Genomic DNA, 15,111 nt, shown 5'->3' with positions numbered 1-15,111 from the left:
CACAGCAGTAGACCACCAGTGTGAGGGGCTTCCCTGTTGGCTCCACAGTAAAGAACCCACCTACCAATGTGGGAGATGCGAGTTCTATCCCAGGGGCTACCCCACTCCAGTACTCTTGGCTGGGAAACCCCACAGACAGAGCAGGCTGTTGAATAAGAAAGCACTGGGAGCCTTGAAAGCCAAGTTGAGATGATTTAATTTTTACATGAAATTCATCCATATCAACCTATCTTCAACAGCCCAGGTGCTTCATTCCAACATTTATGTTTCTTAATTTAAGCCTTTGTGAAATACTGTTATAAGCTGTTTTGCAGAAGGATTTGCAGGGGAAGGGGGACACATGACATAATCCCACCTGTGAGTGGTGAGAAGAGCAGGCTTGGGCTGAGGAGGAGGCTAAACTCCAACACAATTGCAACTGAGGCCCAGATGACCCTACATGGACTTCTGGAGCTGGAATGCCCCTCCTTTTGGGGTTTTCCCAACTGGGCCAGGCACTGGACCCCCACATAGACCAGCTGTTGGATGCAGGCTCACACAGAGAAGCCAGGGCTTTGGTCAAAGCAACTTCTACCAGCTCTAGGCAATTTCTGGTGATGGACACAGCTGTGAGCCAATGGGGAATCAGCATCTCTCCAGGGAGATTTAGGAGGTGCCTCACAGCATCTCCCACATGCACAGGTGGAAGTCTTTCTGTCTAATCCTCATCTGTTATTAGAATGTGGCCATGTGAAATTCCACACCTGGACTCGGAGAACGAATCCATTAGACGCTCTTAAATCAAGTATATAGTGACAGGCCTGAGAAGTCTGAGTTGCATTCTTATTCATTTCCCTCTCTCACCCACACACTTTCCATTTCCATGAATTACACCTCTTAAAGTCAAATTTTAGAATGGCTTCTAAGCACATTTAGACCGTGGTGGGGATTTCGTCTCCTTTTTCGAGTTATCCATGGACAAAGGAAAATCACCTGACCCTGGAAATCACCATTTATTCGTTCACTTACCCATTTATTGGTGAGACAACATACATACATAACACCTATTCCATACTAAAGAAGACACTGGGTATAAAAAAGTGAATGAGGAGGGATGGGAACTGATTAAGACTTCACCTTCCAATGCAGGGGGTCCAGGTTCAATTCCTGATTGAGGAGCTAAGTAAGATCCTACCTGCCTCACGGCCAAAAAACCGAAACGCCTAAACCAGAAGCAATACTGTAACAAATTCAATAAAGCCTTTAAAAATGATCCACATCCAAAAAAATCTTTAAAAAAAAAGAGTAGCATGGAAACATAGATTCTAAGCATATATATAGATAGCTAGTGGGAACTTGCTGCATGACTCAAGGAACTGAAACTGGGATTCTCTGACAATCTAGAGGTGTGGGAGGGAGTGGGAAGTGGGAAAGAGGCCTGAGGGAGGGGACATATGTGTACCCAAGACTGATCCATGTTGATGTATGTCAGAAACCAACACAATATTGTAACTATTCTTCAGTTAAAAATAAATGTTAAAAAGGCGTTAAAAAATCTTTAAAAATAATGAATGAGGAGGCTGTCAAAGGCCTTACACTGATGGTGAGGAGTCGGCCTCCCTTATGATGAGGAGTTTGGATTTTTTTAAAACATGATGATGGGTAATGGGCAGTACTATGATTTGAATAGGCTGGGGTTATCTGAAATATCTCTCTGTGAGTGGTAAAGAGGATGGATAGCCGGGGAGCCCACAATACAGGGCGAGCGGCTGGCAGGCAGCGCTTGTCAACACACAGTTGAGTCACTCTTCAAACCTCAGCTGAGTCACCCATCTTCTGTCCTACCTCTGGCTAAGACCCTCCTGGCCATCCCAGGAGTCAGCAACACTGCCAAGGAGCCTGTCAACAGCCTGTTTGGGTGGGAGTGTTCACATTAGCCTCCTAAGCCACAAGCAGCCCCCAGGGACCCAGTCATAAGCTTTAGCATATGCAAATACACCATGCATGTGACCCCAAGTCACAAACTCTCAGTGTAAAGCACACAGCTGTCCACGTAGGCTGAGTGACTTAAAAAAGAAGCCTACCAAGGATGCCTCATTCCGCTTTGGCTTTTCCTCTCAACAGTCTCCAGAGCTTTGGGCCAGTCCAAAGATGTTAAGTAAATCTCTCAGTGGGTGAGACCTCCACATTAAACACAAATTTTTTTTTTCAACATTAGTCAACTATAGACCGGAAAATAGAAGGGAAAATATCATCGTATTAATAATTATTAGAAGGTGAGAGTTTATATGCTTCAATGTTGTTCCAACATAAATGTCACTGTAAGAAATGATATTTCATTTCAATACTAACAAATCAGATACTTAGTGTGCTGAGAGAAATGATTGGAACTACTTTAAAGCTGCATTAACCAGAGAAACTGCAAAAATATTTATATTCTTATGAAGGAAGGATGGAACGCCCCTCATGGGTGTATTTAAGCACCCTCCATCTTTGGATAAATGGTAATGCTAAACAAAAAGAAATGGAAAGATGACCTTAGAATAATAACCTCAGGACTCAACTGGGATTCAGCTTCTCAAAATATAAAAATCATTTGCAGTATGCTCAGGATGGAAATTTCTATACAGCTTTATAGCTCATAGATTTCATTATATACCTCAGACAAAAATCACTGAAACACCCAACTCTGGGCTAACTTCCTCTCCCCAGGGTGCCCCCCCAATATTTAAAATTACTTACCGTCCTCTTGTGGAGTCTGCAATTCTGCTCGGTTACACAACAACATTTGTAAGAACAGAAAAACAAAGGGAAAGGGAAAACCAATCCTTTCAGAGAGGTGTTTCATATGCAGAATAGGATCTTGAAAGCAAAGCCAGGTCTGGCACTGTTAGGACTTTTCTCTAAGCCAATTCCTTTTCCATCCTTCCTTATAGAGACTCCATGCAAAGGCCATGTGGAAAATTTCACAGGACAAATGCTGAGTCCATATCTGAAAGCCATCCCACTGGGCAAGCTTCTTTCACTGTTTGTCATTTCCAACCACCACCGTGTATGTTGCCTGAAAGATGGAGTGTTGGTGAGGGCCTGAACCTATGAGTCATTTAGTTTTCAAACAACAGCTCCAAGGGCCTGTGAGTGTCTGGTTGATTTATTGTGAATGGCACTGATACTTATGTGACTAGAAGCTGTTAGCCTGAATTGGTGCTTGGAGAAACAAAGTCAATGAAAGTCACCAATCCAATAAATCTGTGAGGGATGCATGGAGTTGTCTTTTAAACAAGTGGCTGGCCCATTTCCATCGAGAAGCATTCAGCAAGAGAGGCACAAATCTAATAAGCATAACGTCTTGAGTCACAATAGTCCAGCCTTTTTTTTTTTTCCAATCCTATGGGTTTTGAATGTCAAGAGAGTGAACATAATCCTAATGCAATAACCCCCCAAGTACATTTGTTTATGTATTTTCTTTTGACCTTTACAAAAATGTTGCCTAGCAGGAAGGAGCATGAGGGTGTTCTCAGTCGCTCAGTCGTGTCTGACTCTTAGTGACCCCACGCACTGGAGCCCACCAGGCTCCTCTGTCCATGGGATTCTCCAGGCAAGAATACTCCAGTGGGCTGCCATTTCCTCCTCCAGGGTTATCAGAAAGGAGAGGAACCTTTTATAGTATCTGCATTTCATACATGAAACATAGAGGTTTATAGAGGCAAGCACTGTACAACACTGCCATTAACTGGAAGAGTGAGGTCTTTACTCTGAATTGGATTGATGTTTATAAATAAAGATTAATTCATTCTCATCATTTATTAATTCAGTAATAACAACAATTCTTTCAGGCCACTGTTTATAGATAAACTGACGATTTAACAGAATTGATAGGTCAAACTGGTTGGTCAGGAGCCCTATGTTGAAAAATATCTCTGAGCAGATGGGAAGTTAGATAATGTTCATCGCCCACCTGTCACTCCCTGAACTGCCTTTGATGGCTAACAGATTTCTACAAGCACTGGACTGTGCAGACGCCAAGTGCTTCCTAATGGTTCCAGGAGAGGATCAAAGCCAACGTGGTGGGCTTTAACGCTGGCAAGGTCCAGGAATCCTTAGGGTTCAATAGAAGTCACCCAGGAGTAGTCTGTCATCTTGCCTAACACATAAAAAAAGAGCCCTGGAACTGTCACCATGCCCCTTTTTTATGCTTCTCTAGCTGGGACGGGGAAGCCTGGTGGGCTGCCGTCTATGGGGTCGCACAGAGTCGGACACTGAAGCGACTTTGCAGCAGCAGCAGCAGCAGCAGCGGGGCAGTGGGACAGGCAGCTCTCAGAGCTACCCAGCTGCTCATACAGACAATACAGCTGCAGGAAGAGTATGATTCATTCCAGCCCTTTCCTTCACCGTTAAGACACGAGTCCCAGGCCCACTCATCTCGGGGAGACCCGCATCGCGCACACACTTCTGTCTGCTCTGCGACAGCAGGATAGCAGAGAGCCGCTGAACACAAAAGACAGAGAAACACCAGCCACATATGTTCGACAACATTGACGCCCTGAGCTGTGCCTTTTTCTGATGATGCATCGGGGACTGGTCTGTGTGTTGCAAAAGGAAAGAAAATGTTCTCATACATAAAACAGGGCCAGGAAGAGGTTCCCTGAAAGGCAGGGGTGCCTGTCTGAGGTGGCTCCCTACCATTTGCCGGAGAGGGCAGATGATTGAAATACCAAATCAGCAGGCAGCCACAGATTGCTTCCAGGATCAACACAGGTTGTGCTGCCAGGGAAAGCATTCATTGAACTAGTTCTTCTGCAAGGTCAAGGGTGCTGGGCCAGACTTTCTGGAGACTTCTTCCTCTTTCAGACTAGACAAAAGGATCGATGGGTATGCAATAGCTCTCCATCACAGTGCATTGCTGCTGGACAGAAAGCAGAGGTATCCCACAGCCTCACATACCTGATAGGGACCCTGGTTGCAACCACAGTAGCTGCTCTCCATGGTGTAGCTTCTGGACACGCCCATCTCTCTCCACACCACTACCCGGGCTGTGGAGGCCCGAGATTTCTCCACAAGGAAGCTGCAACTGCTCATGGTAAACGCTGGTGCGAGTTTATCAAGGATTTTGGGAAGAGTCTACAATTAAGAAAATCAAATTATGGAGAGTTGTAGAGGATTGTATCTAGGCATCATTAAAAAAAATAATAACTTCTTAGTATTAAGCATTTGAATATATCAAACACTTAATATATGCAACTATAAATCTTATATCAGTCCTAAGTATTGAGTACCAATTTTTAAATCCTTTTCTGTAGTTATTGTTACTGTTTAGTTGCTAAGTCATGTCTGACTATTTATGACCCCACTGACTATATAGCTTAGCAGGCTCCTCTGTCCATGGGATTCTCCAGGCAAGAATACTAGAGTGGGCTTCCATATCTTTCTCCAGGAGATCTTCCTAACCCAGGGATCCTACCCGGGTCTCTAGCATTGGCAGGCAGATTTTTAACCACTGTGCCACTTGGGAAGCCCCTTTTTTTTTCATTTTAAAGATGAGGAAACTAAAGCTTTAAAAACTCAGAAAGAATTAGCTTAAGTTCAACTACAAAGTGGGTGGGATGGGATCCAAATGCCAACATGGCCAACTCCAAAAACTATGATCTTTCAACCTCATCTTCCTGCATCACTCTGAACCAATGTTGCAACATGTACACAGCCTCATACATTACGGTGCTGAGCCCCATGGGAAGCCACAGACTTCACAGGGACCTGAAATTTAGAGAGTGGCTCAACCCAGACTCCCTGTTTTCTGGCTGGATTTTCACTTATCTCAGACATACGGACCACTGGTGCTTCTTAAGCAGGAGCACATATAAAGTTACTTTGTTTCCTGAAAGAGTATAACTGCCAAAATGAACTTTTCAATCTCATCCTCTGATCTATAAATCTGAAGTTGGGGCCATTATAAAACTTATAAAAATCCATACTCCTTGGATTCATACATACCATGTGAGATCACTTAATTTCTATTTAAAGGTAACTATATGTCCTGTGAATGTGTGCAGTCGTTTTAGTCACGTCCGACTCTCTGCAACGCCATGGACTGTACCCACCAGATTACTCTGTCAGTGGGATTTTCCAGGCAAGAATACTGGAGCAGGTTGCCCTTTCCAATTTCAGGGGACCTTCCTGACCCAGAGATCGAACCTGCGCCTCTTGCCTCTCCTGCATTGGGAGGCAGGTTCTTTACCACCATACCACCAGGGAAGCCAGAAGGCATCGATAGAGCCTAGTCTATCTAAAGAGAGGGGACGACTAGTCCCTGGACCTTCCCAGACCCCAAGGATGGCGTCCAGAGTTGATAGTATACCAATAATACACTTGGACAGTTCAGAACTTTTGTGATATGAACACAGAGGGTTCTCTCACTTCGGTGTTAGCAAAATCTCCAAAAATTAGCACATAGTAAAAAAAGTATATAGATTAGATAAGAAATGGTATAATGTCAGTCTTTGGACAAATTCCTGGGAGAAGGTGGAGAAGCAGAACAAATGGATAAGAATGTGAATTAAGGAACTATTTTTCAAGAAATGCAGTTTTTGTTTGTTTCTAGAACATTGAGCAAATCTCTTAATATCTCTGGTTCTTACTGTCCCCATGCTTAACATAGCTATTATATCAATATAAGGATTAATATAACTAATTATAAAAACATTTGACATCAGTATATATTAATGTGTTTATTAATGTAATCTACTATGATCTCTAAGTTCCTACATAGGCTCCAGACCTATAGCATCATAATTTTAAGGGAAATGACATGTTAATGTTATCCTCAGAGTTTCTCCAATTCCTCCTAATTGATTTCATCTATCTACTCTTGGGGGCTTCCCTGGTAGTTCAGCTGGTAAAGAATCCTCCTGCAATTCAGGAGACTACAGTTCAATCCTTGGGTCAGGAAGATGCACTGGAGAAGGGATAGGCTACCCACTCCAGTATTCCTGGGCTTCCCTAGTGGCTCAGATGGTAAGAATCCACTTGTAATGAGGGAGACCTGGGTCCAATCCCTGGATTGGGAAGATCCCTTAGAGGAGGGAATGGCTACCCACTTCAGTATTCTGGCCTGGAGAATTCCGTGAACAAAGGAGCCTGGCAGGCTCCAATCCATGCAGTCACAGGGTTGGGCACGACAGGGAGACTTTCACACGCTCACTCATCCACTCCTGGGGCTTCCCAGGTGGCAGTAGTAGTAAAGACTCCTCCTGCAAAAGTGGGAGACACAGGAGACGTGGGCTCGATCTTGGGTTGGAAGATCACCTGGAGCAGGAAATATCTGCTCACTCCTGCATTCTTGCCTGAAAATTCCATGGACAGAGGAGCTTGGTGGGCTACAGTCCATGTGGCTGAAAGTCATACACGACTTAGTACCCATTATTCTTGTCCCTCTTTTCCCATGATCCCTCACACTGTTTTTTCCCTTCAAAGTGCTCATCATAATTTTCTGTATGTAACTAGTTGCTTATTTTCAATCTCTCCTGAAGCCTAGAAGTTCCATGAGAGCAGGTCTGTATCTTCTCTGCACATGGATCAGTGCTGCTTATAGGGAGTACTTTATAAACTATTCACTGGAAAAAAATAGAATCTTTGAGTGTGTACAATATTGTATTGAAAACTATAGCTTGGTATAGTCTGAAGTCAGGGAGTCTGATCCCTCTAGCTATGTTTTTCTTTCTCAAGATTGCTTTGGCTATTGGTGGTCATTTTTGTTTCCATCAATTCAGTTCAGTTCAGTTCAGTTCATTTCAGTCACTCAGTCGTGGCCAACTCTTTGTGAGCCCATGAACTGCAGCACACCAGGCCTCCCTGTCCATCACCAACTCACGGAGTCTACCCAAACCCATGCCCATCAAGTCAGTAATGCCATCCAGCCATTCCCATTCTCTGTTGTCCCCTTCTCCTCCTGCCGTCAATCTTTCCCAGCATCAGGGTCTTTTCAAATGAGTCAGCTCTTTGCATCAGGTGGCCAAAGTATTGGAGTTTCAGCTTCAGCATCAGTCCTTCCAATGAACACCCAGGACTAATCTCCTTTAGGAACTGGTTGGATCTCCATGCAGTCCAAGTGACTCTCAAGAGTCTTCTCCAACACCACAGTTCAAGAGCATCAGTTCTTCAGCACTCAGCTTTCTTTATAGTCCAACTCTCACATCCATACATGACCACTGGAAAAACCATAGCCTTGACTAGACAAACCTTTGTTGACAAAGAATGTCTCTGCTTTTTAATATAGTGTCTAGGTTGGTCATAACTTTCCTTCCAAGGAGTAAGCATCTTTTAATTCCATGGCTGTAATCATCATCTGCAGTGATTTTGGAGCCCAGAAAAATAAAGTTGGCTACTGTTTCCACAGTTTCCATACAAATTGTAAAATGTTTTGTTCTAGTTCTGTGAAAAAAGCCATTGGTAACTTGATAGGGATTGCATTGAATCTGTAGATTGCTTTTGAGTAGTATAGTCATTTTCACAATATTGATTCTTCCAATCCTAGAACATGGTATATCACCCCATCTTTTTGTGTCATCGTTGATTTCTTTTATCACTGTCTTTTAGTTTCCTGCATACAGCTCTTTTGCCTCCTTAGGTAGATTTATTCTATCAACAAAAGTGATTGAGAATACTTGAATATAATTTCAATTTATCAGTGCTTTGCCTTGTTGCAAAAAGTTTAATCTGACATCATTTAAATGATCTCTCCTTTCTTAAATTAAATGAATCTTCTTTTCTTAGATAGTATAATCTCTCTCCAAAAAATCACACTCTCTATTAATGGCATGAATTTGGAAAACTCCATAATCTATGATCCCTTTACTGGAGCCTTGGAGCCTGGAAGATGTGAAATTTATGAAGTTCAATGGGAACATCCTTTTACACCTCTACAGCGGCAATTTATCCATTCATTAAACAATGGGTGCCACACCATCTCATTCACAGTAAAGTCTTTCTATTTCCCTTTTGATTTTATGCAGATGGATCTAGGTCAGGGTGAGCAATGAAGATGATGATAGCTAGGATAGCTGGAGGTGGTTTGATATGTTTTGTTTTTAAATGATTAGGAAATTGATGAACTCTACACATGAATTGATCCACTGGAGACTTACTGCAGTGATTCCTAGGATCCCCCAGCTTGAGTGAGGAAAGAAAGCTTGGAACATTCAACTCTTCCCCCGACACTTTCTCTGTGTCTTAAACCTAATTTCAGTTTCCAAAACACTGATATTGTAATAGCTTTTCACTGAATGCTTACTACACGTTCTGCATTCATTAATTCTTTTAATCATCACAAGTAATGGGGGTAAGTTTTATCGTGTGTGTGTTCTCAGTAATGTCTGACTCGTCGACCCATGGCCTGTAGCCCATCAGAATCCTCTGTCCTTGGAATTTTTCCAGGCAAGAATACTGAAGTGGGTTGCCATTTCCTCCTCTAGGGCATCTTCCTGGCACAAGGATAGAACCTGCATCTCTTATGTCTCCTGCATTGGCAGATGGATTCTTTACCACTGTGCCACCTAGGAAATGATGCAAGTTTTATCACTATCTATGAATATTGTTAACTTTTTCTTGGAAAAAGAGAGCAAAAATTCGTGGTGACTCTATATTTAAGGCTGGATAGTATAGATTCTTTAATTTAAGATGTACTACTCATAGGAGATAATTTTATATAGGTCAGCATGACCTGATAAGATGAAATGTTTTAATCCAAGCTAGTTTCCTAAGTAAGATTATGCAGTTAAGCTTCTTGAGGTTTATCACAAGTACTCTGGTTGAGCCTTAGAGCAAATAGGACGTGGGAGATAAGCTGCTGTTTCTGCATTAACAGCCTTAGGGGAATTCTAGTGATCAATAGCAGTTATGCTTCTATAGGCACAAATGAAGAGGGGGGAACAATTCAGGACACAGGGGAAGTATTTTCAGGTGAGACAGAAGCTTGGTGGGTTTTTTCCCCCTTTTCATACTCACTAACTCTGAAGGTATTTCATATTCAGTAAATTCATATATCTAGAATAATAAGTGGTTGAAAGTGAAAGTGTAGTCTCTCAGTTGTGAAAGACTCTCTGCGGCACCATGGACTGTAGCCCGCCAGGCTCCTCTGTCAATGGAATTTTCCAGGCAAGAATACTGGAGTGGGGCTTGAACCTGGGTCTCCTGCATAGCAAGCAGATTTTCTACTATCTAAGCCACAAGGGACGCCCCTAAGAAGAGGTTGGTTCCATCATAATTGTGATATCATAATTGCAGTAAGAACTATATATATTGGTTCTTCATTCCCAGTTCTGACATGAGATTCCTAAAACATTTGTAAATTCCTATGTGATAAGAATGGTACGAGCATATTTTCTTCCAATAAGGTGACTCTGGGTGAGTTCCTGAATCGCTCCTGGATCAGGGCTGATCACTACTTCTCTGTGAAAGAGAGAAAGGTTAGAGATGGAGTTAATAAATGATCAAGCCCATGTGAAGAAGTTTCCATAAAATCCAAATAGAATGCAAGCTGGGGAGCTTCCAGGTTGGTGAACACTTCTATACACTGGAAAGTAATGGATCCCCAGTGCAGTTCCACACTTACAGAAACTTGGGACCCTCTCATATCTATATATCTTTTTAAATGGCTGTTTATCTTGTTAGTGACAGTTTGCCACTTGCCACCCAGTTCTACAAGGATTAAATCATGAGCTACTGCAATTTTATGAACTCAATTCTTGTATCTCTTCATATCTACAAAAGCACTAAAATTCTTCATGGTGACGATTCTTCTCATGACTAGCAGAAAACTTCTGCAAAAAAAAAAAAAAGATGTTTGATTGTATGTATGAAATATCAATAACCTCAGATATGCGAATGACACCACCCTTATGGCAGAAAGTGAAGAGGAGCTAAAAAGCCTCTCGATGAAAGTGAAAGAGGAGAGTGAAAAAGTTGGCTTAAAGCTCAATATTCAGAAAACGAAGATCATGGCATCCGGTCCCATCACTCCATGGCAAATAGATGGGGAAACAGTGGAAACAGTGTCAGACTTTATTTTGGGGGGTTCCAAAATCACTGCAGATGGTGATTGCAGCCATGAAATTAAAAGACACTTACTCCTTGGAAGGAAAGTTATGACCAAACTAGATAGCATATTCAAAAACAGAGACATTACTTTGCTGACTAAGGTCCATCTAGTCAAGGCTATGGTTTTTCCAGTAGTCATGTATGGATGTGAGAGTTGGACTGTGAAGAAGGCTGAGTGCCGAAGAATTGATGCTTTTGAACTGTGGTGTTGGAGAAGACTCTTGAGCGTCCCTTGGACTGCAAGGAGATCCAACCAGTCCATTCTGAAGGAGATCAACCCTGGGATTTCTTTGGAAGGAATGATGCTAAAGCTGAAACTCCAGTACTTTGGCCACCTCATGTGAAGAGTTGACTCATTGGAAAAGACTTTGATGCCGGGAGGGATTGAGGGCAGGAGGAGAAGGGGACGACAGAGGATGAGATGGCTGGATGGCATCACTGACTCAATGAACGCAAGTCTGAGTGAACTCCGGGAGTTGGTGATGGACAGGGAGGCTTGGCGTGCTGTAATTCATGGGGTTGCAAAGAGTCAGACACGACTGAGTGACTGAACTGAAATGAACTGAAAATCACATATATACTGACCTTCCCTCTTGCCTCTCTGGAGCAGTTTTGCAGAATTATCTGCGTTGCTATCTCCCAAGCTATAGTCCTCATTTTGTCCTCAATGAAACTTAACTGGAAACTCTCACTTTGTGCACTGTTCTAAGTCAAAAATCTTTATCCTTTAGCATATCCTTAACTAAACTGGGAAATGTAAGTAAGTGTTACTTTGAATACTATGAACTATTCTAGGAAATAATCAGACCCAAAGAGGAGGAGATCATGGAAACCCTTGATTTGTAGCTGAGTCAGACAGGAGTTGTGGATAACCTGGGGACCTACCACTTGCAATTGGCATCTGAAGTGAGGGGATGTCTCCTGGAACTGAGCCCTTAACCTGAGAGATCTGATGTTATCTCTAGGTAGACAGTGTTAGCACCCAGTGAAACTGTAAGACACTCAGGTGTTGTCAGAGAACTGCCTGGTAGAGGGGAAAATGCAAATATCTGATCCTCAGCAGTGTCAGAAATGGGCTTCCCAGGTGGCACAGTGGTAAAGAATCTGCCTGCCAATGCAGGAGATGCGGGAGACATGCGTTCTATCCCTGGGTCAGGAAGATTCCACAGAGAAGGAAATGGCAACCCACTCCAGTATTCTTGCCTGGGAAATCCCATGGACAGAGGAGCCTGGCAGGCTACAGACCGTGGGGTCACAAAGAGTTAGACATGACTTAGCAACCAAGCAACAGTGTGAGACATGAAGCGTTCTGTGTAAAAGGAAAGGAGAAAGACAGAGGAGGAGAACCAGGTTTTTCCAACACAGTCATGTTTTCCTTTTCCTGTATAAATTTGAAAGAAAAGTCAATTTTTATTTTTATTTTTTCAATAACTTGACCTCTTCTACGTCTTCCTAATACCCAGTAAGCAGCAGCTTGTCCACTTTATCCCAACAGGAAGATGTCCTTCCTTCCCGCCTCCTTAACCTCATCTGGCTTCAGTGTGGGGATAGCTGATCGCTAGCTACTGGAACCCAGAAAAAAAGAGAATTAGGTTCAGTGGATCACTGTCTACTTTTTATAGTATGCTCACACAGAGGAATGTGGATGGTGAAATGCCTTAATTTTTTTCATCCCTTCATATTTATTTAAGATCCTTTCCAATTCAGCATCATTTTGTTCCTTCCTAAATACATTAACAGGGGCAGTATTTTCATTATCCACAGGTGACAGAATGGTGGTTCAGAGAGGTGATGTTAATGGATCATAGTCACACAGTAATAGTTACAAAGTCAGGAATTAAAATGAGGTTTCCTATCTCCAATTCTATGTACTATATCACATCATACAGAAAAAAAGATAATTGAGAGTAACCAGGCAGGAAGCCATTATTCATCAAAAGTGAGGAAAAGCTACACATGCCTTCAACCTGCTTGTACTATAATCCTATAGTTAAAATAATCAAAATGCTTATTCAGGAAAATAATGGTTGTGACATGTCTCAAATTTTTGAAGTCATGCCCCTAATGACTTACCCGGTAGCTGACATCTTCCAAGAGATTTGATGTGCCTACAGTAGCCTCTGCTTGCCACAAGGTCTCTTTGATGCTACAGCCATAAAGGAACACATTCTTCTTTTGGGAGTGGCCATGGAAATCACAGAAGACCTGCAATGACCAAACAAAGGAGAAACTAAATCTGCTAGTTTCTTATATGCTTAAAATGTCAACTTAGTTAGGTAGATACTGTTTACTTAGCAGAACCAGACACATGGGGACCACTTTTGACTTCAGCAAGAGTTCAGTAGGTAGAGTTATCAAGGAGGAAGTTAGGCTGGAAGGACCTCAGGGTCGAACAGGATGTAAAGAAACATAATTCATGTAAAGCTCTTCTGAAAAGTTTTCTTATGATGAGGGAGGAGACAGGGTGCAAACTGGAAGAGGAAATAAGAAATAACCTTTAAGAAATATCTGTTTATACCTTCCATTCAGTTTTTGATTGATTTTTTTTGACATTGAGTTTCATAAGCAGTTTGTATAGTTTGGAAATAAATCCTTTGTCAGTTGCTTCGTTTGCAAGTATTTTCTCCCATTCTGAGGGTTGTCTTTTCATCTCATTTATGGTTTTCTTTGCTGTGCAAAAGCTTTTAAGTTTAATTAGGTCCCATTTGTTTCTTTTTCTTTCTATTTTTGTTACTCTAGGAGGTGGCTCGAAAAAGATCTTGCTGTGATTTATGTCCAAGGGTGTACTGTCTATGTTTTCCTCTAAGAGTTTTACAGTGTCAGGTTTTACATTTAGCTTTAATCCATTTTGAGTTTATTTTTGTGTATGGTGTTAGGAAGTGTTTTAAATGAGATCTTTTATATGTAGCTGGACCAATAATCTATTACGCAGAATGAAAATCAGAAAAACAAATACCATATATTAACACTTATTTGTGGAATCTAGGGAAATGTACAGATGAACCTATCTGCAGGGCAGGTATAGAGATTCAGAGGTAAGGAATGGGTGGGTGGACACAGGGGAATTGAGGGAGTGGAATGAACTGGGAGGGTGGGTTTAACATATATACACTACCATGTGTAAAACAGAGTCAGTGGGAACCTGCTGTATAGCACACGGAGCTCAGCTCGGTGCTCTGTGATGACCTATATGGATGGGGGGAGGCTTGGAGGGAGTCTCAAGAGGGAAGGGACATAACATTGAAAAGCAATTGTACCTCAGTTAAAAAAAAAAAAGAAGAAATCAGCTTTAATAGTTTTTCCACACAAACTCCAATTAATAAATATAGAAAAAATGAAGTAAATAGAAAATCACCATTAGAACCCCTGTAATGATTGCTGGCAAGATGGATGCCAAAATTAATGAGAAAGATTTGTGGAGCAAAGGGATTATTTGCATAGTGTCAAAATCTCTCCTCCAAGATGTTAACTGCAGAAGGAAAAACAATAACTTTACCATGGAGAAATCTGGCCGACGTTGCCTTCACCAAGTAACCAAGGTAAACACCACCAATAACAGATGTGCTGGCAAAATTCATGCTGAAGAAAAGTTTAAAAATGACTAGCACTCTTTCAAACCATCGAAGTCATAAAAGACAAAGAATGTGTAAGGGATTCTCACAGAGGAGAAACTAAGGAAATATGAAATCTAAGTACGAGGAGGATTGTGGATTAATCTTGAAACAAACAAAAAAACTGGTCTGCAAAGCTTGTAAAATCCATACGAACTCTGTCATTTCATTTATAGTAGTGTTCCAATATTAACCTTCAGTTTTGACAATTGTACTGTAATTGTGCCAAACATTAGCATTAGGAGAAAGTGGATGAATTATGTATGTGTGTGCTTAGTCACTCAGTTGTGTCAGACTCTTTGCAACCCCATGGACTGCAGCCTGCCAGGCTCCTCTGTCTATGCAATTCTCCAGGCCAGAATACTGAAGTGGGTAGCCTTTCCCTTCTCCAGGGGATCTTCCGCACCCAGCGATCGAACTCAGGTCTTCC

At 42.0% G+C, this 15,111-nt stretch overlaps 1 protein-coding gene across 1 annotated transcript in view; it reads right to left on the bottom strand.

Moving 5' to 3' along the window:
* Window positions 1-15,111, bottom strand: part of AGBL1 (AGBL carboxypeptidase 1) — an 874,683-nt gene that overhangs the window by 382,934 nt on the left and 476,638 nt on the right. Inside the window, exons 20-21 of the mRNA XM_068991508.1 lie at window positions 13,144-13,275; window positions 4,924-5,100 (exon numbers count right to left, since the gene is read on the bottom strand). Of these exons, the coding sequence (XP_068847609.1) occupies window positions 4,924-5,100; window positions 13,144-13,275 (309 nt within the window). The remainder of the gene's footprint in view (window positions 1-4,923; window positions 5,101-13,143; window positions 13,276-15,111) is intronic.

The sequence above is a fragment of the Capricornis sumatraensis genome, chromosome 19, assembly GCF_032405125.1.
Source record: "Capricornis sumatraensis isolate serow.1 chromosome 19, serow.2, whole genome shotgun sequence".
NCBI lineage: Eukaryota > Metazoa > Chordata > Mammalia > Artiodactyla > Bovidae > Capricornis > Capricornis sumatraensis.
This window is presented reverse-complemented; position numbering and strand designations above follow the sequence as displayed.